Consider the following 23,715-nt stretch of genomic DNA (forward strand, 5'->3'; position numbering starts at 1 on the left):
TTTCTTCTTTTATGTCCATTATTTATTTTCATTTTTGTAGTTTATTTGATCAGCCACTTGTAACCTCTTGGTTTTTTTTGTCTGGACCCAGGCAGATTGACTAGTCCAAGCCTGCAATGCCAGTTACAGGTAGCAGTTGGGAAAAGGGATGTTAACAAGATGACTTGCTTCCTACGTCTAACGCTTCTTTTAGCGGCCAGCTTCTAACCTTGTGCCAGCCAAACCCAGGTGTAACACTCACAATTTGTTGACAGAATAGCCTAGGGTCTGTTTTGGGTTATCCTCCCCAGATAAATGGCAGGTTATTTATCTTGCATCTTCACCCTGGAAGAAGCTCAGAACAACGTCTGTTGTAAAAGTATCAACAGTTGCCCAAGTGGGCTTGAGCCGTCACCTTGTTGTATCTTACTCTCCTGTATTTTGTTCTCTTCCACCAGCTGATCTACATGATGGCTACTACATATAACTATGCTGTTTTGAAGTTTAAGAGTCGGGAAGATTGCTGCACTAAATTCTAAATTGTATAAGCCCAGTAAAGAGCTGCATTGCGTAGCTTGAAATACCACTGACACCCTAGGCTAAAAGTCTAGCTTTCTGAATTTTGTTACAGTAATTGTAAATAGCTTCAGTAAGCATCGTTTAGCTTATCAGATTAATAAAATGACTTCTTGTATATGAACTATGATGTGGACGAGATCTGGCTATTTTTTTTATGTTGAGAGGATTCAGTTACTGTAGGGGTGTTTATAAAGCATCCTTCTGAAAAGGGGATGTTTTCATTTCAAGTCTCCACTTGCTTTCTAACAGTCATCTCAAACAAATACTGGAAACAGTTCAGGGTCAGAATTATTAATTTATTCTTTAGCATGAAAGCCAAATACAAATACCCCCAAGCATACAATATATATAACGCAAAAGCAAAGGAATAAAAAAGTAGTGCCAGTCTTTTTTGGCAGAGACCAGGTATTATGAATTAATATGCTTGTAGTTCCAAGTGATTCCATGGATGATGAAGTCAATTTTTTTCTCTTACTCCAAGTAATTGTCAAATCATGCTCTTTCTAGAAGAAAATATATCCTTGTCTTAGCTCTGCGTAAAACAATCACATTCTTTCTTTTGGACCCTGAACTAGTAAGAAATGGTATATAAATCGCTTCTGTTCTTGTGTGACTGCACTTTAGTAACTGATTTCTCAGTAGCCAGATCTCAAAAATGTAAGTATGACTGCACGGGAAGCAAAACCATGCATAGATCACAAGGAACTTTTTACACTGTTGGGGGAAAAAAAAAGAGAAGTGAATCAGTGTTTTCAAATGTAGATGTTTTTGCATGAAGTATGGGGAAAAAGAAGTTGGCAAGAGACAAATGCACAAATTAGAAAGAAATCTACACAATAATTAAAAAAAGAGAACCGTTTGTTATGTAAAACTCTTCACCTGAGGTTGGACAATGGAAGTTTAAAATGTAGCTATAAAAATACAGGATTAAGACTTCTTAACCCGGAGATTGCATGCTTTTGCTTAGTTTTGGACTCATACTTTGATGTTTAATTTTTCAGTGTGTTAATGTAGCCTTGTTTGCGTAAATAAAACGGTTCACAGTTTCAGGTTTTTTCCATGGGGAGGGTGGAATTCTCATCTGCTTGTTGGGGGGAAAGAGATACCAGGCTCTGGCCTTGGATATGCATAAACACCACAACCTTAGAAAGCAGTTCTTCTGAGCACCTCATAGGTTACTGATTACGTATATTGCCACGTACAAAACTGTTTTCCTGCTTCCCCCCATTCTGCATTTTAATTGATCCGTATGACTCTGTAGCTCTTTTTAATATTGTTATACTAACTTTCTCTGAATTGTGAATAACCAACTGAATTATTAGCATGCCAAATTCTAGAGATCTTTGAAAATAGCCTCTGTGCTTGTTTTAATAACAGAATGCTTATTAACGTAGAATAACTTGGTTTTTTGGTTGTTATTTTAAAAAGCGTCTATTAATCTAACTACCAGCTTGCTTTGCCTCTTGACATGCTCACTCGCCATCATGCTCACCCTTCTCTTCCAGATCCACTTCCTCATGATACTGTCTTCTAACTGGGCCTACTTAAAGGATGCAAGCAAAATGCAGGCCTACCAAGATATCAAAGCAAAAGAAGAGCAGGAGCTTCAGGATATCCAGTCTCGGTCAAAAGAGCAACTCAATTCTTACACATAAATGTTTGCCACAGTAATTCAGCAGAAGAGTTCTGTAGCTCTGACAAATCAGCAAACAGCTGTTCTGCAGTACAGATGTGTGTCTACCAAACAAAATTAGAGAGAAGTGCAAAAGCTTCACATTCCAGCTCCTGGAACACTTTAATAGGGAAATCTTCCCATGGGTAATCTTCCATCCTTTCATACAGAGAATGGAGGGTTTATTCCAGGCATTTTAAAAGGCAACACTTTACAAAAAGCGACCAAATGATTCTTCTTTGAGACTTTTGGTGTTTAACATTTGACTTGTTCTACAGCATCATGTCCTGCACCAAACGGTGGCAGGTGCTCCAAACCAGCAGGCAGGAGATCTGTGCAGACCTCAGGCACAGGCACGTGCACGGTGTGTCATTGAGTGTCTCCCAAACAAACCTGTAGCCACCTGGGATTCCTGGTGTAGGCTTCTGCTTACGTGAGGCGCAGCTGCAGCATCTCCCAAGTTGCAAGGAGGCTGTCTTGGAACGTGGGCCACAGGAGCAGCACTCCACCCTGGTGCCACACTTGTCCGTGATGAAGCCGTCACGTCCCTGTGCTTACCTGAGTGTCGAGCAGATGTCCCAAGTTCTAATCTTTTTATTAACTATTTAATGGAATGTAGACCCCTGGATCTGGATAATGATCCCCTTCTTTGAAAATAAATGTCAGCTTTGCCTTAATATTTATTTTCTATAAATGTCTTAGCATTTATATAGTGGCAGGAGACCATTATCCTACATTTTAAATAAGTGAAAAGTGTTACCTTATTAAAATGACACTGATTTGACTATTCCAAATGAGTGGATGAGAAAGTTTGCAGAGTTTTACACAAACAATAAAAATTACAGCCATAAAAAATAATACAGGATGTCCACCTTTTTCTATCTTGGTGCTTAGCAAATTTATAGTCAGTGCTTATGTGTTTTCCTTTTTACAAATTAATTAGCACACTAAGAAAACGTGGTGTTCAGAAAAAAAAACAAAAGAAAAACAAACAAACTGGTGCCATTTTAAAGTCATTACCCATAGAAGTCTGCCTTCTAATTAATGGTTTTTTTCAGAAGCATTCAGTGATATCTTGAGTATTAGTGATGGTATATTTGGTGTTTGTTCTATATGATATATATATATATATATATATAAATGTTGGGGGGGGGAAGTAAAAATACATCATTCATTTGAAAAAATTAAATATTCAAGTCATACCCCTGCTAAGCTGATGTGTGGTTTGATAGTTCTGTTTGCTGAATATACATCAAAGGAAGCACAAATTCCTTCAAATCAGTACTATGAGAAAAGGTATTTTTTGGGGGTATTAACTTCAACTATAATTTTTTTGTTAAATATTGAAGTCTAATTTGACAGTTTCAAAAAAGGGGCAAAGTTGATTGATGTAGAGCAAATATGACAAAATAGCCTAGTGTATGTTCTTACCTGTTGCATGAAGGAGACATTTCTACAGCAATGCAGGTGATGTTCTAGCCCAGTGTTTGCATAAGGGTAATAATGGAGGCAGTGTCTTAAAGCCTAATTCTTTTCTAATTCAGTGTAGCTATTACTGGGAGTTTTTGAAGTTTTGTTTAAGTAGTCTAATATTTTTATGTAAAGAGCATTAAATTTTGCTATGTATAAATTTTTGTAACCTAACAGTGAATCAATATTTTCTATCAGTGCCAAGGGCTTCCTGTAGTTACATCCAAGTGTTAAAATAAATATTTGTAGATAATAGACAACACTTGTGTATGCTTATTTGAAAACAGACCTACAGCTACTCCATGGCAGTGCATCTCTAGGCTTTTTGTCTCTATCCGAAGTGAAACACGTTGTGTTCCCTAGTTCCCCGCTCCCTCCTGCAGGGAAGGGGATGCCCTGTAGGTGCAGGCTGCAGTGTGGTGAGGCAGCCAGTGTGTCTAGCATGAAGTAGTGGTAGTTGTTCCAGGCCAGCATAATGCAACAAGCACTACCCGTCCTGTTCCCGACACCGAACAGGAGGAGTCTCTCAGAAATTTTGTGAAGGCCAACGTGGCTGCAACAGCAAATTAAGCAGCATGTAAAATTAAGACTAGCCACCATCTCACATTTTAGCTTCATTTCAAAAAGCAAAGTTTGTATCTGTCACGGTTTTGGTACGTTGTGTTTCAACATCCAGTGAATTCAAGACAGAGCTTTGTTTTTTGCCCCTAAATTCTGTCAAACTTGGCTTCATGTTCTTGTAGTTAGATCAAGATGAGCAGCCTCAAATGCAGTGCAAGTTGTAATATATGCTGCCACCCAAAATTACTTCATTGATAAAAACTACTGTATTTTATACTGTAAATAAAGTTTAATGATCTTGCCTATAATCTACCTACAAAATACAAAGCTTAAATAAAGATGAGTTAAATAGCATTTTTATTTTAATCTCTCCGTTCTGGGCTGGTTAATACCAACAAGGTGATACATGAGATGGGCTGCTTTTGGAAGTGGTTGCTGCCCCTGCCACAGCAGTAGAATGGGCACGTTAGTTTGAGTCTGTCACACTCGACACTCTGAAACTGTGCAAGCCAAGTGTCTCCACGGGACACCTTTAAAGCAGGTGATGATGACTGAATGTTTTGTTACCTGCACACAGTTACTTTCACCCACACATTGCACCATTTAGAGGAGAAGGGGTTGGGAGGTGGGGGTTGTCAAAGTTTCCAGGAATTCAGTGCCAAAACAAATCTACCCAAACATCCTGATCAGTTTCTGTTCTCTGCTTTGTCCTTTCTCTAACCCCACCCAAGGGGTTCCTCCTGGATTAGTGGCACATCAGGACTCACTATTTGAAGTCAATGACTGAAGTGATGAGACGGCTCAAAATCAGCTTTATTAATTTATAATTACACAGCCTGCAATGTTAGTGCTTAACATTTATTACAACTTTTTACAGGCAGAAAGCTGCTTTAACAACATCTTTCTTATCATAATAATTAAAATTAAAAAATCAGTAGCTATTGTTCACCAGAAGCTTTCATCCATGTCTCCATGAGAAATGTCTGCAACACTGTATTGATTAGAGAGAGAGAAAGTGGTATGAGTCCAAAGTAGTTCTTGTCTTGAATCTTAAATATTAATACTCATTTTAGAAAGAGAGTAAAGAGACTGCCTCTGCTGCAATTCTCTTGATGTTTCAGGGAACTAATGGCAATAAGACAGCCCTTAAGGGTGAGGATTTGGGCCTTCATTAACTGAAAGCCATTACCTATCTCTCAAAAAGCAGAACTATCTATCTGCTGCTTCTGTAGTGCTTACCCAGTGAAAACAACACTAGTGGTGCCACCACAGGAGCACCAGGGTAGGGTCTGCTGTGTTCAACAGCACTTTAAAGGCACACATAATAATGAATCATTACTACGGTTATGGTGAGCCTTTAGGGTTTTAGTTTTTTTAACTGCTCCACCTTTTTTGCTTATTTTCAATTCTACGTCATCAAATAAACTGAAAGACTTGATAGGAGGTTGTTTGATTTTTTTCCCTTTCGAGCAACTAAAACCTACATACCCTTACTTAGCAACGCCTAGAGAAAACCAGAGGAAGTGCCCGGGCTGTCGTAACTCAGTGCAGGCAGTCAGATCTTGGAAAAAACCATGTTAAAAGTCTGATGCTACTGATAAATCAAATCTAGAGTCAGTGCTAGTAACAGACTATGGGTAAGGTGCAGCACAGACAAACCTTCACACATGGGGTCATCACCCAAGAGGAATCCCTCATCAACTCACTGTGAAGGAATTTGGATGCTCCTCAGTTGCAGACAAAAAGTTGTAACTGCCACAGCTACTGAAACAGATCATTGAATGCACCTCCCAGATGCAAGTTAAGCACCACATAGTGCTCAATTTGCATGTGTAAGAATTGGAAGGATCTTCATTTTTCCAATATATTTGTTCTTGATTGCTAATTTATTTTGCTTTTTAAGGAGGCAAATGTCTCTTAAGTGTAACTCATATTGTAACTATTTATTAATTTGGAGTAATAATAATTAGTATTATTATGTAGTAATAGCAATTAATATTTAGGATTAATACGTAGTAGTAGAAATTATTAATACATGAGCCTCACCTGTCATCCTTTTCACTAGATAGAAGTCCCTCTGAATGTGATACTTCTCCTATTTCTTCTTTTTTTGAATCCTGGCAACCAAGAGAAAAAACACACTTTCTATAACTGGTTCTTAAGTCAAAATGTAAGTGACTCTATTGATAGTATCTGTATTTTTAAAACACCTACCCTATGTCTACAAATACTACATTGAATCTAGAATAGTAACACTTTGGAAATTCAGATTGGGATCATGTGTGAACAAAGCATCCTGCATTTCTTTCACTTAAGTAATGTCCACTCATACCTCTTCTTTAATGTCAAATGTTCCATTTGGCCAGAATAAATTGTTAGTTGTGTTAGTGGAACACAAACTGACCTGTGTAGATTCAAACTGTATTTAAACACAAACTAAAAATTGAGGACATTTAAGTTGTAAAATCATAGAATATGCCGAGTTGAAAGGGACCCACAAGGATTATTGAGTCCAGCTCCTGGCCCTACACAGGACCATCCCCAAGAGTCACACCATGTCCCTTAGAGTATCATCCAAACACTTCTTGAACTCTGTCAGGTTTGGTGCTGTGACCACTTCCCTGGGAAGCCTGTTCCAGTGCCCAACCACTCTCTGGGTGAAGAACCTTTTTCTAATATCCATCCTAAACCTCCCCTGACACAACTTCAGGCCATTCCCTTGGGTTCTGTCACTGGTCACCACAGAGAAGAGATCAGTGCCTGCCCCTCCTCTTCCCCTCACAAGGAAGTTGTGACTGCAATGAGGTCTCCCCTCAGTCTCCTCTTCTTCAGGTTGAACAGACCAAATGACCTCAGCCACTCCTCATACAGCTTCCCCTCAAGGCCCTTCACCATCTTCATTGCCCTCCTTTGGACACTCTCTAATAGCTTAATAGCTTTCATATATTGTGGTGCCTAAAACTGCCACAATATTCAGGTGAGGCTGCCCCAGTGCAGAGCAGGACAATCCCCTCCCTCGACCGGCTGGCGATGCTTTGCCTGATGCCTCCCAGGACAGGGTTGGCCTTCCTATTGTCCTAGTACCCAAAAAAACCAAACTAACAAACCCCCTGCCCAGAGAACACCAGCAACCCTTACAGAAGAAAGTTTTCAGTGTTCTTTCTTTTGGATCATCACAGTTTCTCCAACACAAATCCAAACACTCTGCTCTGCAAGTTGTTACATAAAGTTTCTAAATGAAGAAAAAACTAAAATGCGAATATTGTTTTCGTTCTAAGCATGCCTACCAAGACACAGATTCAGTCAATAATATTTTTGGGACCATGTTTTGATGATAATCACCTTGTTTGACAGATCCTGCTCTCTGCTTTGCTGAATTATTCTCATGTATTTTTCTAATGGATTTGAAGGAGGATCCTTTACATGATCTTCAGCACCAGAACTGCTATTCACAGATTTTACTCCCTCCTTATCTTCTTTTTCTTCATCTATTGTCATCGAGTCCTGGATATACTTAAAGACACAAAAAAGCAAGATTAAATACTGATCAGAAAAATACCTTTATACCTTAATGCCTGCACTATGTGCAGGATTTCATGTTAACCTCAGTAGAACACATCTGTCTAAACAGCATTAAACTTATCACATGCCGTTCAAGATGAAATGTTAAGCTATTGCTTCCATTCAAAAAGTGATATTCAGGAAGTCCCACTCTAACCCTGTCTGGATGTCCGAGATGCTGTGGGGCCTGAGGTTGTGATGTGTGACAACTGCATGTGAACTGAAGATGATGAGCAGGCACAGACATGCAAGTTTCCTGAAGGGCCTCATTTGCTGGTGCCAAGGGTTGTGTGAGCATGTCTTACCAGTACCAACCACTGCACTGAATCAAATTAACCAATTTAAGGCTGAGGAGAGGAAGATTAAATGGTCGGGAGCAAAAAATAAGTTTTACACAGGACCTAGAAATCCAGAACACTATTTAAACACAAGTTAATAAACACTATTTAAACAAGGAGTAATAAGCAGATGGACATTAACATGTTCTGGTGGTGTCCCACCTGCACTGGTCCAGACCAGAAAGACAGTGAATGTATAGCTTGTTCCAATTGCCTGGTGACAGTGGCCTTCCAAGTTTTGGCCATAAAACTGTAGTTTCCAGTTACATGAAGCATGGAAGGAAAAGCATCTGTTTCCAGTGAAAAAGTTACTTGGCATAAGGAGACATTCTAGTGAGACTCTAGTTGATCACACAGGTACATAAAATAACTTAGCCTCTGATACTTCCACTTCATAGAATAAAATCTATTTTTAAACAAGTGGCACACACAGCAATCCTAAAATGCAGGGCACTACAAAGCTCCATTACTTATTAAGTTACCATCTCTTTGTTAAGCTTTTCCACTTCTTCTTGTTCGCTTTCCAAAGCTTCCTGTTGTTCTCTCTCTCTCCTTTCTTCTCTTGCTTTCCTTTCTTCTAAGTTTTCCTCAGCTTCTCTGTTCTGTTCTTCAATCTGTCTTTGATCCAGCATCTCTGTGAAAAATTATTTCAACATCTGTCATCTGATTTATGTAGTTCAGTAATTGCTACAAGAGCATACAAATAAGTACCAGGCTCCTGTATAACATTGATAGTAAATGAAAAACAACTGGATATACTGTTTATACATACATCAAAATTATTCTTGGGTATTGGGTAATGTTTTTTCCCCTGTAAACATTTTCAGCCTGATATATGACTCACTAAGAGTTAAGCAGTAGAGCCGAAGTAGAGGCGAGAGAGTTGACAAGTCTATGACACTTCTCATTCCTCTCATGGGCATTCTCATTAAACCTTTGTTATCCCAAAGTCCATTTTACTATATTCTTCCATCTCTGCAATGTGGTTGGATACAATTCTTTATATTTATAAAGCAAAGTACTTAAAACCCCTTTGAAATTAATTGCGGGACACACTGCTGATGTGACCAGTGTATTTAAAGAGCAGTCTACATAGAACAGCATCAGATAGTAACAAGAGGGGCAAACTTAAGTACTGGGAATCATGAGATGCTAGAAAGGTCTTCTCTAAATAAAAATAATCATAATGCTTCCATGTAGAACAATTAGAAAAGCAGCATATGCTGACCTGAAATCATCCTCATCTACCCAAAGAATTAAAACAGCCTTGCGATAATAGTTCACCAACAAAGTCAAGAAAAAAGAAAAAAAATCCAGACAAGCAGTACATAAAATACTTTAAAACAAAACATTTCATGTCTTATTTCTATCAAGAGCAGAGATTTCTATCAGGAGCAGAAGTTATATGTAATAGTTATCCTAAAGAAAAAAAAAATTCAAATCACCTCTGCAGAAGCTGGACAGGGGGGTGGGACAGTTGGCAAAATATTAAAATGAAATTTATCTAAAACTAGGGTGAAAAAAAGTCATCCTCATACAGAACAGCAAAAGAAAACACTCCTTCCTCTTTAGTATAACATCAGCACTTTTTGGAAAATTTTTCAATCACACCAGCATACACACCTACAGAATGTTAAATATTTGGCTTTTTGATTACACATTTGACATATAAAAAACATATTTTATTTTCTGTCTGAGCTGAGAACTCACTTAAATCCTGAAGTGAAGTGGCTGGTGCTGGCACAGGAGCTGTGACACAGTTTCCATTAACGATGTCCCCAGATGGAAGCAACGCATCACTTTCACACTCCTCTGGCACGTCCCCCTGATCTGGAGATGAAATTTGAACAATGGCTTCATTATTTTGTAATTGCAAAAGTGGAGCACAGTAATGGACACAAAGTGTGGGAATGGTTGAATTAGAACACATAAATATCAGCACTAATTGAGCATTTTCCCTTCAGCTTGACCATCTCTCTAAAGATTAAGAATTATCATAGGCATGATACAGAATTGTTAGTTTTGAAATTAGTTATTGCAACACATCTGTTTATAAAGTCAAAACAGAAGAAATATGCAACACAAACCCAAAATGCTTTAATTTCTTTTCATAATCAAGATACAGGTCACAGAAAAATTACTTAGCTCATCCTTTCTATGCATATAAGAACAATCTTTAATTACTGATCACACACTCTTTATTGTGAAGCTTGCCTTCTTCAGTGCACAGGATGGATGCTAACTCATATATTCTACATCATACTGTCTTCTCCCTGTGCAAAGTGGCTCTGAATTCACAAAACCACAATTACTGTCCTTTCACTGTGATCATTGTTATGATACTCAACTGCTTCTTACTTAATTGCAAAACATGCAGACTGCTACTATCTCAATTTTATGGGAGAAAGAAAAAAAGAGATTAAAAAAAAGTTAGATGTGGTCATTTTCTCTAGGTAGCCAACCTGAAATACACAGGACCATTCTCCCAAGCATTTAGTATAACACAGCACAGAAACCTTCTGTATCTCCATAGGTTTGGGGTAAAGTTTAGAAAACATCAATATTCCATCCTTAAAATACTATCGATGTCTCAAGCATTTTTCTTTTCTACATTATAATAAAACTGAAATATTTTGCACAAAGAAAAACGAGACAACCAAACTGATGGGCCTCTCTCTCAGAATGGTTTGAATTTCTGTAAATTAAAATTCTTTTAAAGGAACTATAGATGAAAGCATCACAGAAAAATTCTGCCAACCTGTCAGTCTAGCTAATTTAGTAGAGCATTTTCAGTTTCTTACAAAAGCAATGAAGTCCTACCAGCTTCAACCATGAAAATAAATTCTATTTTTTTTTCTGTTTTTTTTGGTAAGACCAAAATAATGGGCTATCACACTCAAACGAAAATGTATTCTGTTTAAATTATAAAGCTATCAATAACAGTATTTCCATATAAGGCACCAGTAAGCATCAAGTTATGTAATATTTAAATAATCAAAAAATTCCTTTCACAGTCCCTGTAAAATATTATATCTAACTTCTAAATGTCTGCTAACCACATAAACAAACAAAAAGACCCAAATCAAAACCAGTGTAGTACAAAACATCTTTAAATTATCCTTCGGCAAAGGAAATAAAAAGGTAAGTTTCTTTGTACACTTTCACTCCCTTATGTAAGGGTGGACAGTGAGAAATGACTGTTCCCTTAAGATGAGTACGTCATTTAAAAGCAATTTCTGCCAACAGAATCTGCCAATCTTTTCTTGCTAGAGTTCACTCACAGTAGGGTTAAAAGACCTCCATATTTTCTGGCATCTCCTTCACTTCATCGTTTTTAATACTCTTATCATCTTTTTCCTTCATTATATATTTTTCTGTATTTAATTCTTTGATTTTACATTCTTATCCCACCCCTCCCTGCAAGTCCTCCTGAGTTACCTCCTCCCCTCTTTAGCCAGTCTGATTTCCTCCTACATACTGAGATTGTCTTTTGATGCAGTCGGACCCAACTAAAGTACTGTTGATTGAAAATCATCAGCATATGTGAACTCTCAGAACTACTGACTACCACACATCACTAAATGATACAGCAGTACCTGACTTGTGCACAGAATCTACTCAGTCCTAATTGCCAACAAAATGCCAGTCTGTTGTCATATGTAATAAAATAGAAGTGAAATATGTAATGTATTCCCCAAAGTCTCTCATACAAAATTAAACAAATAAATCTAAATCTAATTAAAATGTGAGATGAGTAGAAATCATTAATGGCTATGGGCTTGGTTCACATTCAACTAATGCACTTAAATCTTATAAAAAGGAAATTAAATGAGATAAAAAAAAAATATAACTGAGTACTGAGTAAAGCTTCACAGAGAAATGTACAGATGAGGCATCAGCTTCTGCTACTCACTGTCACTAACTAAACACTATCATCACATTTGCTGTTGAAATAAACATTATCTTTTTTGGTTGGTTCATTTTAAAATACTGAAAGTCATGTTCTCACAGGTCCAGGAGAGCAAGCAAGGGCATCACTCCACTTTCCATATGACCTAACCACAACCAAAAGAATAAACCAGTCTGGGACGAAGGAAAACACACCAGTTAGAATGACTGGTTTCAAAGAAAATATCCCTAACTCTCCCACAGAGCAATCACAACCTCTTCACCAATTATGAGTTTAATCATACCACACACTGCCACATCTCCACCAGTCTCAAGACATCACAGACCTAACAAAATCTGGAAATGGAAAACACATTTAGGTTGCTGTTTGCATCTTTCTCATTGATGACTTCATTTACTTTAAACCCACAGTTTCTGGGAGATCAAGCTGCTTAGGCCAAACATTAGGATGCCACTCAAACGCGGAAAAACTAGGAAATAAAGCCAGTAACTGTGCTTCTGTTTCTCTCCGTATGCAAATGGCTATAAAGTGCATTAAGTTTTATTATCCTCCTCTTTCTAAAGTACCTTAGTTACATCAAAGATTTTTGAAAACTGACTCTACATCATATAGAGACAAGGAAACATTTTATAGCATGCAATCCACAGAGAGCAGAAATGCAAATAAATAAAATGCTGACCTCATAGAAAAAAAAGGATAAAATTCAGGTTTCAGTAGCTGAACCACATGTTCCAAAACTACTCAGAGATGCTGATTAATGACAGCATAATTGTGAGAGCTCTTCACATATTTACACACAGTGTAAACCAAATTCTAATTCATAATACTATTTTAAGCCTCAGTTACTGAAGGAAAAGTCAAGAGCATATCCAATGGCTGCTGAAACTTATCTTCAGAATCACAATCTAGTAATACTTTTTTTGATATTGGTCTATGGTGAACACTCCCTGGAGTTCTACTTTATGCAGTAAATATAATAAAGCCTCAATGTAGTTGATATACTAGTACACTTTTCTGTTTAAAAAAAAAATAAAAATAATCATGCACAATTTTAAAACATTCTAAAACAACTGTCCAACCTACAGCGTTAAGCAGAACAAGGTTATGAAAGATTTCTGAACAAAAAGAATGTTACAAATTTCAGAACCAACTCGACTTCAGTGTCTAGTTATTACTACATATCTTTATCAAAAAATGCAAAAATGAAGAAAATTAATCCTTTATCATCTGAGATAATTGTTTTTCTTATTTCCAAAATCAGTCAGAAATTTTTCTCTCCAACTACAGTCTTAAAACTACGAAGACAATTGTCCTAAAGCTGTTAAGCCTCAAGGTGTTAAACAAACTGTCTGAAATGCACTAAAACTTACCTTCAAGAGAATAAATGTGTTCTTCAAGGTCCTCGTATGTTAGTTTCTTAGGTTTGTGGATATCACTGAGATCTTGTTTATCTGTTTGTTGACTCTGAAGTCTGAAAGAATAAGGAAGAACATAAATAACTTCATAAATATAAATGCTGAACTTTGAAAAAAATAGCAATCTGAGATTTACTCACATGCTAAGCAACAGACTAAACCAAACCTAAAATCCATGCAACTGAAACACTGGAACTTTCTGACTCAGGGTATTGAACTCCATTCTCTAACTTTTACCAAAAGTCAACTCCATATCTCTGATAGTCATCTCCCTGCAGCCTTTCCCCAAGGCCTTTATATGACATCAAGTCATTACATTAAACCAAAATACACTATCAAAAGGAGTACAAATGGCTAAGAAAAAACAACAAAAAAGGAGAAATACAATGAACTGTGACACTTAGTCAACTGAAATTAAGAAATTTGCCTTTTTAAGCTCTGTGTTACAGTTTAATTCCCATTTTGGTATCATCTGAACAGATGTGTTTGAAATGTATTAGGATTAGATGTCTGGCAAAACATAGACACAGGGGTGAAAAAATCTGGGTGCTATGACAAATGGGGTTAGTGCCCTCATTCTAAATCCCCGTTTATCTCATCAGAAAGATAATATGAAAGAACAATGTCTCCCACGTGACCCTGCCACTAAAGTCTGACCAGAACCAGAATGGCAAAAGGAGTGCAGGTCACTAATGAAATTCAGCAGCAGCGCTTCATAAAGGAGCTTACTTCACACCAGCTGGTGCTCTTCATCACAGCCTAAATATATTTGTGCTTACAATTTCTAAGAAATTCAGGTCTTCCACAGGGCAAAAGTGGAGAACAAACAAAACATACCCCCATAATGAGATTTGTTCATTAAAAAAAAATGTAAATCTGGGCACAAACAAATAAGTTTGTATTGTCAGAAAGACAGTTTAGTGTCAGTGGGGAAAAACACCCTGTAAATTAAATAGGACAGAGTAAATGGAAGTTCAAGTTTTTGGAAGTCTATTTCATGTTTTGAGTCTTTCCTTCCCAAAAATGGTTAAGCGTTAAATAATTCTTAAGGATGCAAGTTTCAAGGACATGCATGCCACTTTCTTCAGTACTGTGTCCTGCAACACTACTAGAAAGACAGAGAACCCCCTGCCTCAGTAACAACCCTCAATCAATTTCTTTAGGCCTAAACAAACAAACAAACAAAAATTTAGACAATAATCTGCCTTATCACTCCAGTCTTCCTGTCTGTGTTTATTGGCTTTCTTCATACCACTCATATCTTGGAGCGTAAATAAACAAGGAGCTTCTGTGGTCACAGAAGCAATTGTTCTTCCTCACTGACATAGGTCTGACTTCTAACAGCTTACTGGTGTTACAGGATATTTTCTTTTCAAAGAAGTTCCCATTGCCACTTAAAATCTACACGTCATAAACTAATCCCACAGTACACATCAATAATGTGGTATTTGCCTAATAATGAGAGTAAATAACTGGAAAAGCCCACACAAGCATTTCTCAAATATTTCACGTAACAGAAAACAGTCCAAGGCACAAGACATTAAAAAAAATATGCAACAAAAGAATGTTGCATTTAAGAAAGTCTTGGGAAAGCATCAAGTCCAAGACAACTACTGGGACCTTATACCCTTGCTTTGTCATAAGAAACCCAAGAAAACAACTGCAACCCATAGCTGCCTGCCCAGACCTGGGTCTGTTCTCTGCAAAACAACTTGCTCATACTGTTCACTCTTCAAGCAGGATGGACTCTACAACATCCTTCAAAGTATCGTCCCTCACAGGACTAGAGCATTTTCCCATATCACCTTCACAAGCAGGTTAACATTCAACCTTCACTTTTTAAGGTCTGTCACAGAAATAAAGGAAATCTCTGACATATGATAGAAAAGGTGAATGAGTAGGGAAAGAAGAGACAGCCTTAAAGGAACACTTAGGAAAGTAACCTCACAGTCCCTAAAAATCCCAACAGCTCATTTTCAAGGCCAAGAACATACAGGCTCTCTGAAAATTCTAACCACATAAGAGAGCCTCTCTACATTAAATGGATCCTGAGGCCTTGATAACAACAAAATAAGAAAGCCCTTCGAATGCCTCCTACAGCTGCCCCACGACAAGCTGTCTTTCTTCACCCATCAAATCAGGAATGATGACTAGCAAGTTAAGGCCAATTCCACGGTCTCTTCTTAGGAAAAAAACATTACAAGTTAAATACTTCTAATAGAAGCTTTTTCTGAAAATACATATTCAGGACTCTCAGTTTTGGAGAGTGGAGGCAACAGTGGCCATTAAGAATAGAACTTTACATATGGAAACAGGAGAAACACAGAAGAAAGACAAGTCATTTTTATGCAAATCTTTAATTTTGTCAAGTTATTTATTTACCTAAATAAGATTTAAAAAAAAAAAAAAAAACAACAAAGAAAAAGAGAAAAGTTGTGCTACCCATCCCATTCCCACATGCAAAGGAGACTGGAGGATCCTATTTTGAAAACAGGCACATGAACAAGGTCTTCAGAGAGAAAAAAAATTAATAAAGTTAGCATTACAGCTCATTAATGAATGAAATGAGAATGTACAATTGCCTTCATTTAAATTCCCAAACAGGCAGCACAAATTCAAATGCTTCAATCAGCAAAAGCTCATCAGTCAGGTCACAGACGCAAAAAATAGACACAATTAAAGAGATATTGCTTCGCTCAAAGCAAACCAAAGCTTGTTTTTTTATAACTAAGTTCCTCTTGAGGTATGATATTCAAAAATGGAAATCCTTATCCACCTTTAAAAAAGTTTTCACTTATAAAATTAATGGTTTGCTTGATTTGTAAAAGCAGCTATCACTGTGAACAATTAGATAAACACTTCTTTAAATAGCAGGTTAAAAATGTTGCTTTGTAAACAATGTTACCTGATTTTCTGGGCATGACTGGATGGTGAGGAAGGAACAGACTCAGAAGATGAAAGCAGATATGGCTTTGAAATAGGAGAAAGCACTTGGTCAACACTCCGCTGTGAAGAGGTAAGGGATGAGCTCTTGATGTCTGCAGAATAAAAATCCCACAATTTATATTAGTTATTTGTCCTACCGCTTCTCAGACAAGGCTGATTGTACAACACATGCATTACTGAATTGCGCAGGTACGACTACTCAAGGGCAACTAACAACCAGATCTTAACATGAACTTTCTTGTACTGGTTATTTCTCTTCTTCCTTTACCTCTCCTGTGTGGGAGTTCTCCTCCACAACCCTTCTCCATCATCATATTGTTACTCCTCACAAAGTCGATCATTCTCATCACCCCATAGTATGACCATGTTCACCACAAACTGAAGCCCAACAGCAAATAACTTCTCCTATGCTGGGCACTCGAGGAAGCACTCACAGACCTGGATTTCAAGCTGTGCTTACTAACCAGCAAAAGACAATGCTTGAGGTCTCCCAAAGGCTATTCTTCATTATCAAATTTAACCTACAGGTTTCACGTTCTACAGATTGGTGAAAGTGGGCGACAAAGAAAAGAAGAAAATACTTTGAGATTCTATCCTTTTATCAACAGCTGTGAAGTTATTGCAGAAAGAAACATAGTATGACTAGAAGTCTTGAGTTTTCTAAGAAACCAAGGTAAAAAACAAAACTGCATTAAGAAGGCTTTTAATAAAACTTGCGAAGCCCAGCACTTCGGTTAAGTTTTGCTTTGCAATTCTAGTTTTCCTTTCCTGTGTAGCTGCACAGGTCTTTCATTACCAAACTACAATCTACTAATTTTCCCACAAGATATGGTATTCACTAAATAAGCAGGAACTGTTGTTTTTCATCTCTTTATTGATCAAAGAGTGAGTGTTTATTTGGTTCAACAGATAGATGAAAAGCCACTATTAACACTTCCACACCTGAAGTTCTTTCAGGTGGTCATATAGAAGTGCTACCTGTTCATGGTGCACATCACATTGCAAAAGTCAAGATGCTTCAGACAAACAGTTGCCCATGGATTTTTATCTCCAGGCAGCCCCTAGGACCACACAACACAGTTGAACACCCTCTAAGGAAGATGCACACTAATAGAATGACACTAACAGCAGACACATTGTACTCATGTACTGGCAGTACCTGTTTGTGGTGGGAACCCCTCAGCTCACCCACGTCCAATCTTCTTTATAAAATAACTTGTCAAATTTTCACATGCAGAACAAATGGACAAGAACAGCACATAGTACTTACCACATGCACCTCCCTGCCATAATACATCCTGTATGTTAGGACACAGGTGACACACAAGTCACCTCATACAGTAACTTACTACAACCTACTACTATTTAGAAATTATCTAGGATTGACCCTACTGATTTTCTACTAAAAGACAAATAGCTGAGATCTTTGGTTCACAGCATGCTGTCTGCAAGACTCATCAACCTTGTCCTTTTTCATCAGAAGGTATAAAGCTTGGTCAAGTAACAATCAAGGTGAAAAGCACTGATCACGTAATAGGAAGCATGGGTCAGTTGGAAATCCAAACTTCCTTCTCAGTAACTGTTTCCTGGTCTGTGTTACTGCCTGTTAGAGACAGTAAGTATGAGAAAGTAGAAAAGGATCCTGCCCTACTTCTAGTTGCTTTTAAAGAAATGGGCTTACTCCTTCCCAGTAGAAAGTCAAAGTTGAAATATGTCCAATGTGGGCTTGGGAAGGAAAACAGTCAAATGCATGAGCTAATTTAAAGGAAGAGAAAAAACCCGCATAATCCTTCCACTGGCAGTTAATTTAGTAAAACAACTGTTAGATCTGCCAACTGCAAGTATTGTAAAGGAGGACATGCTTCTTGCTTTTATTCTCCAAAGATAGGTGCTGACAGCTGAGCTGCACTTAACCTCACTTAAAGCAAAAACAAATCTCAGACTCACATGCATGGTATCTTTTACCTCTTTAAATTTACCCTCAGTTGTTCAGACTGGTTATTTTCAACAGCACTGCAAAGCTCCACAGAAGGTGTCCAGAATGACTTACAGTTTTCTAGTAAAACCACACCTGGTGTTTCAGCCATCTAGCATAAAAAGATAACATATATACCAGTATAAAAGCACTCAGAAGACTCTTGAAAGAGAGGTGGACATACCAGTGGGGAAGCAATCTAACTGGAAGCAGACAAATCATGCTAATGGCGTGTTACCACTGAAGCTCCTGTGCTTACTGGGGCACATACCAGCTGCAGCCTGGTTTCCTACACTACATACCACTCAATTTCTGTAACTCCTAAATCAGGTAATGCACTCTTATCCCTCTCCAGAGCCAGTCAGTCTTGTGCATTAATAAAAGAACTGATCAACTGGGAAAAAAGAGATCTGCCATCCTGTAACTAGCCATGAAAAAGTACAAAGACAGGAAGGATTGCTAAGGTTATGCACACAACTCTAGCTTTAACATTTCCTAATTTTTCAACAAAACCCTCATGTTATGAACGACTTTGTGTGTGTGTAGTATTAAACAAGTAGTCTGAGGATATTTTATATAGAAGTAGACAGAGAGAACTTAAAACATGAAAGACTGCTTTGGAAGTTAAAGTTTCAAATACGTTTTCAGTAACAGAGCATGATACTCTACATGCAGAAACACAGGGACAGCCACAATCAATCAGTGTTTGTAATCTGTTTTTAACAGTGCCTGTTAATAACAAACTAAACTAAAATTGGAAAGGATAATACCCACCCAAACTTTCCTCAATTGAGACTTTTTTGTATCCTCCTGACAGAGAAGTTTTGTTTCTGCATCTGCAGTTGTTGCCACAAGAGCAATAAATTACACAACTTACGGAATGAAAAAGCACTTCATTCTTTCCTTTCAATGTCATGGGATTCTGGGGTCTGTGAAGCAGTAATTAATAGATCCCTTTTCACCTTTTCCACATCACTCACTGTTTTCCAGATTTCCCACAGTCTACCTCAGCCAACTCTCTTCTAAACGAAGCTGCCCTTGTATTTAACCTTCCTTTATGGAGAAGCTGATCGTTATCTTTTTTTTTTTGTTACTATCTCTTTTTTTTCATCCTATTAAATCCACTTTGAGCTAGGGTGACAAGAATTGCATCACTCAAGGAGCAGAAATACTGCAGATTTGAAACAACATAATTTTCTAAAAAAATTAAATTTCTTCTCTATTTTGTTTGCTTTTCTGTATATGGTCTTAAAAAAAAAGGAAAAAAGAGACTAAGTAATTACTAGACACTGTGAAATTAATAGAAAATTAAAATTTTTCAACCATGACTAAAGCCTTCCCCCTTACAATTGCTCAGGAATATTTGATAAAGATGTCACAGCAAAAACAATAAACAAAAGCAAATCTGGACCTTTCAGACTGCAAAGCTCAATTTAAAAGAAGCCAAAGCAGTCTGCTGCACACGTTAACCAGAACAGTTAAATGAAAAGTTAGAAATACAAAAGGGATACAATTAATGTTGCAAAGTAGTTATACTTCATAGCAACCGTTGAATGAAACTCTGCATATCATAAGGTTACACCTGTAGTGCATTATATGGCATAGTCTTCTCTTGAGAGCTACTTAAGACATGTTTAACTTCCCTCAACGTATTTCTCCAGTACCTGTTTCTAGGAATAAGCAGTACTCCAAGCAGCTAGTGTATTTTGTCTCTTGCAAAACCACAACTCCTGACTTCTGCATCTTCGCAAATAATAAACAAGGGAAAGACTAACACTGCAAAATCTTTCTCTTCCCATAGAGCAAGAGGAACAGTAAATAAAACTCCACTACTGCACCACATTAACAATCATGACTTACCATCTGGAATTTTCTTGTTACTGAGATCTCTCATGGATTTGGAAATGGGAGTAGAAGAAAGGCGTCTTGACGATGATGCTCCTCTCTGTGGTGGTGTTAAGGGATTTTTAAAGATATCAGCCTGCCCAGTTCTTTTGATGTGTTCTTCGCCTCTTGGGCTGCTCAGAAGGGAATGTGGGAAGCTGGGATTATCCTCTACAAGTTCATGCTGGGTAGTAAAAGAGGGTCCACTAAGAGCATGTTGTAGAATTAAAGGAGACTCCATCTTTCTCGGTGTTCTGCTTGCAGCTGCATTCTGTATGACTCTGTGTTGGTAATTCCTGTAAGTTTCTTCCAAGTACTCTGCCTCTTTTGATAGCTCTTTTACTCTAGCCCAGGTCTGCGCGATGTACTCCAGGTCAGAATCCGGGGAAGCACTGCGTGGCTGTAACTGCTGGCTGTCTCTTGGCACAGCATTTACCTGCATCACATCCGTCATAACACGATTCTTCAGGAGTGCACTATCCACGTAAATATCATGGGGTACAGCTCTGTCACTGGTGAAGTCAAGGACAGAGCGATCGACAAGCGAAGGTTTTGGGTTCCGATACACTTCATTTTCCAGAGCTAAATTATAGCAAGAGAAAGTGAGTGACACTAAAGAGAGAGAGGGAGACCCATAACAAAACAGAAACAGTAAAACGTGGCATTTAAATTCCATTTTGATCAAAATTATTTCAACATGGAACTGGCTCGTATTTTGAGAATTCAATGGGTTGATTAAATGTATTTTTAATGTGGCTACAAAGCTGCAAATTAACGCTACTATTTTTTATTATATAATCCTTCCATGTAAAACTACCTTAAATACATACTCTACAATGTTATTATTTAAATTATGTTTAAATAAAGAAATAAACATGAAAACATCACCGCTTTGGATACCTGATATCTAATCATGTTGTTAAAGGCTGAAGAACACAAGGTATGTCACAAGTCTTAACAGTTTCCTTCTATTTAGAGCAAAAAAGAATTTTGGAGAAAAACAACATAGCATACAGAAAATATTATAGGCTTGTTTTTCTTAAAGTACTAAAAAATTGTCAGTTAAATTGCATGTTTTGGTGCTGTCTGCTTCCTGGTTTGCACTTGCATGCTTCAACAGGTCCAAAAGACCAATCTATAGGGCTGTTTCTTTCTCAGCAAAATTACAACCTTGATTTTTATTGTACATAAATGGTTCTTCAATGACTTCATTAACTCTGATGTAAATAAGTCCCTGCAGTACTTACAGTCATTTAATTAAAACATATATTTGCTATTTTGACACAAATAAATTTCCAATTCCAAATGGTACTGATACTTGTACCATAAATGAAAATGTGCATATTGAGTTAGTGAATAATATAAAATATTGCATATACTGAACTATGATGAAGCACATTATATATAATGTATAATCATTGGAGAATTCAATTCCATATTTTTACATTAAATATACATCCCAAAACTTTTACTTACGATACTTGATATTAGTAATTTGACAAAGGCATCTTTAGAACTACATTTCTTCAGTGGACTGAATTGCTTTATGCAAGTGCCTCTGTTTCTAATGCCCATACAAGATAAGTTAGGCAAAAGTTATTAGCCTTGACAAATTCTGTTAATGAGTCCGACTTAAATTTCTGAGGTATGTAATACAATTTCAAATTGATTGTTCTTATTATGAACATTCAGGAATCAAAATGCATTAAAACACAACTCGCCTGCTGGAAAATGCTGTTTATGTTATCAACAAACATTATTGCCTTCATACTGAGGAAAAACAGACAATAAAAATATGCAACTGTTCAGGGAGGAAAGTTTTCCCTTCCTCCTGTATATTTTTTTCTGAAAGGAAGTTTTAATGAGTTTGCTTTTTAAACCTGGTTTTTAAATAGATTTTGATTTTAAACTTTAAATCTGCTCCCTGGTGGTATATTAGTTCTATGCAACTGCAGCTTTTTTAAGCTTCTGGAAATTCTTACACTTGTCCTTAAAGGACTGCTGTGGTTTAAGATACAAACCTGCCTGTGTTTGTTTCACTTGTAGTTTCAGTTCTTCAACCTGCATGTTTAATTTTCTGACAGTAGCTTCGGACTCTAACAGTTGGGTCTCTAGCTGGGCACAACGCTCAACCTACAGGAGATCAACAGAAAAACAAAACGCAGCATAATTCAAAAAAAAGAATAATTTCAACAGGCTGAATACTTGCTTTCTAAATGTTTTTCAGGTTCAGTCAAACCATTGTCACTTAATATCCTACTGAGAGTCAGTACTGACAACTTGTTGACTTGGAAAGATTTACTTTGGCTATGTTGGGTTGGTTTTATTTTTTGGTAGTTTTTTTGGTGTGGTATGTCTTTTGTTTTCTTTAGAGCTGTTTACACAAAAATAAGCACTGTACAAACAATCCTTCTAACTACATGCCAAAGAGCCTGCACAGGCAGATGGATGAATGTGAAAAAGATGACAGGAAGAAGAAAGGATTCAAATAATTTAGAAACAATAATTTACCTTACTTTGTAGCTGCTTTTCCAAAATCTGCTTACGACTCTCAAATTCATCCAGCACCAGCTTCCTAGAGTGCTCCACTCTCCTCAGCTCCACTTGGCAGGCCAGGTACTCTGCTGAGGGTTGGGACAGCTCTACCCAGAAAGAGAAATACGAGACACTCAGACGAGTGTGCACTTTTCTACATGATACCCCTTGAAAACATAAAGCTGATTTGTTTTTATGAACATAACAAGGCTTTGCCTGAATAAACTACTTGGGGATTTTTTTTCTTCCTTTTACAAAAGACTGAAATTTTTGTTGGGGTAGTCATACATCACTACCCCCCCATAATCTCAAACATTAAAAATACTTGGTATTTATAACTATAGTTAGGCCAGTACTTAATATTGCCATGTTCTTTTACCATGGTTAACCAAACTAATGCCATGGTTAGAAATATTGCACTGCTTTTTTCAAAGGGTGAAAGGAATATCCTTCATATTATAACTACCACTTAATTCAAGATTTCTACCATACAGACATATAAAAGAAAATAAACTTATGTCAAGGACTGTTTAATTTTATGCAAACATTAGCTTGGGTTTCATGCAAACTACAAGTAAACACAACACAGAGAAAGTATTTTAATGAAAATCTATTTCTAAACAAATAATTGTAGAGAAAGATAAACAAGAGAATTACTAAATCATTCACACTGACTGTCTCGGAGATGCTGGTTCTCACTGCGAGCCTCATCCAACTGTTGCCTAAGTAGTTTATTCTGCACTTGGAGCTCCAATTTCTCCTCCTTTAGCAAAGGATAGTCTGATAACTCTTTCAGTTTCTCTGTCAACAACTGATTCTGTTTATTTGCCAACAGAACCTGAGCCTTCACTGACTCCAAATCCAGCTGCAAATAAAAAACAGTTTAGAAG

At 37.3% G+C, this 23,715-nt stretch overlaps 3 protein-coding genes across 13 annotated transcripts in view; 1 reads left to right on the forward strand and 2 right to left on the reverse strand.

Moving 5' to 3' along the window:
* GPM6B (glycoprotein M6B) overlaps nucleotides 1-4,615 on the forward strand; it is a 108,658-nt gene extending 104,043 nt beyond the window's left edge. For 5 of the 8 annotated variants that reach the window (XM_051794984.1, XM_051794986.1, XM_051794979.1 and 2 more), the window contains one exon: nucleotides 2,064-4,615. In XM_051794984.1, the coding sequence (XP_051650944.1) occupies nucleotides 2,064-2,213 (150 nt within the window). In that variant the 3' untranslated portion in view covers nucleotides 2,214-4,615. Of the gene's footprint in view, nucleotides 1-437 lie in introns of all 8 variants that reach the window. The other 3 variants (XM_051794981.1, XM_051794982.1, XM_051794985.1) reach the window with 1 other exon arrangement.
* Nucleotides 1-23,715, reverse strand: part of RAB9A (RAB9A, member RAS oncogene family) — a 394,770-nt gene that overhangs the window by 329,415 nt on the left and 41,640 nt on the right. The gene's annotated exons all lie outside the window — the stretch shown is intronic.
* Nucleotides 4,903-23,715, reverse strand: part of OFD1 (OFD1 centriole and centriolar satellite protein) — a 30,468-nt gene continuing 11,655 nt past the window's right edge. Inside the window, exons 11-21 of one of the 3 annotated variants that reach the window (XM_051794921.1) lie at nucleotides 23,501-23,690; nucleotides 22,802-22,932; nucleotides 22,312-22,423; nucleotides 20,267-20,872; nucleotides 16,391-16,523; nucleotides 13,441-13,541; nucleotides 9,871-9,990; nucleotides 8,643-8,794; nucleotides 7,604-7,774; nucleotides 6,308-6,378; nucleotides 4,903-5,252 (exon numbers count right to left, since the gene is read on the reverse strand). In XM_051794921.1, coding sequence (XP_051650881.1) covers nucleotides 5,207-5,252; nucleotides 6,308-6,378; nucleotides 7,604-7,774; nucleotides 8,643-8,794; nucleotides 9,871-9,990; nucleotides 13,441-13,541; nucleotides 16,391-16,523; nucleotides 20,267-20,872; nucleotides 22,312-22,423; nucleotides 22,802-22,932; nucleotides 23,501-23,690 — 1,833 coding nt within the window. In that variant the 3' untranslated portion in view covers nucleotides 4,903-5,206. The remainder of the gene's footprint in view (nucleotides 5,253-6,307; nucleotides 6,379-7,603; nucleotides 7,775-8,642; nucleotides 8,795-9,870; nucleotides 9,991-13,440; nucleotides 13,542-16,390; nucleotides 16,524-20,266; nucleotides 20,873-22,311; nucleotides 22,424-22,801; nucleotides 22,933-23,500; nucleotides 23,691-23,715) is intronic. The other 2 variants (XM_051794920.1, XM_051794922.1) reach the window with 2 other exon arrangements.

The sequence above is a fragment of the Manacus candei genome, unplaced genomic scaffold, assembly GCF_025592945.1.
Source record: "Manacus candei isolate 608988 ecotype Guabito, Panama unplaced genomic scaffold, ASM2559294v1 h1tg000041l, whole genome shotgun sequence".
NCBI classification, from domain to species: Eukaryota; Metazoa; Chordata; class Aves; order Passeriformes; family Pipridae; genus Manacus; species Manacus candei.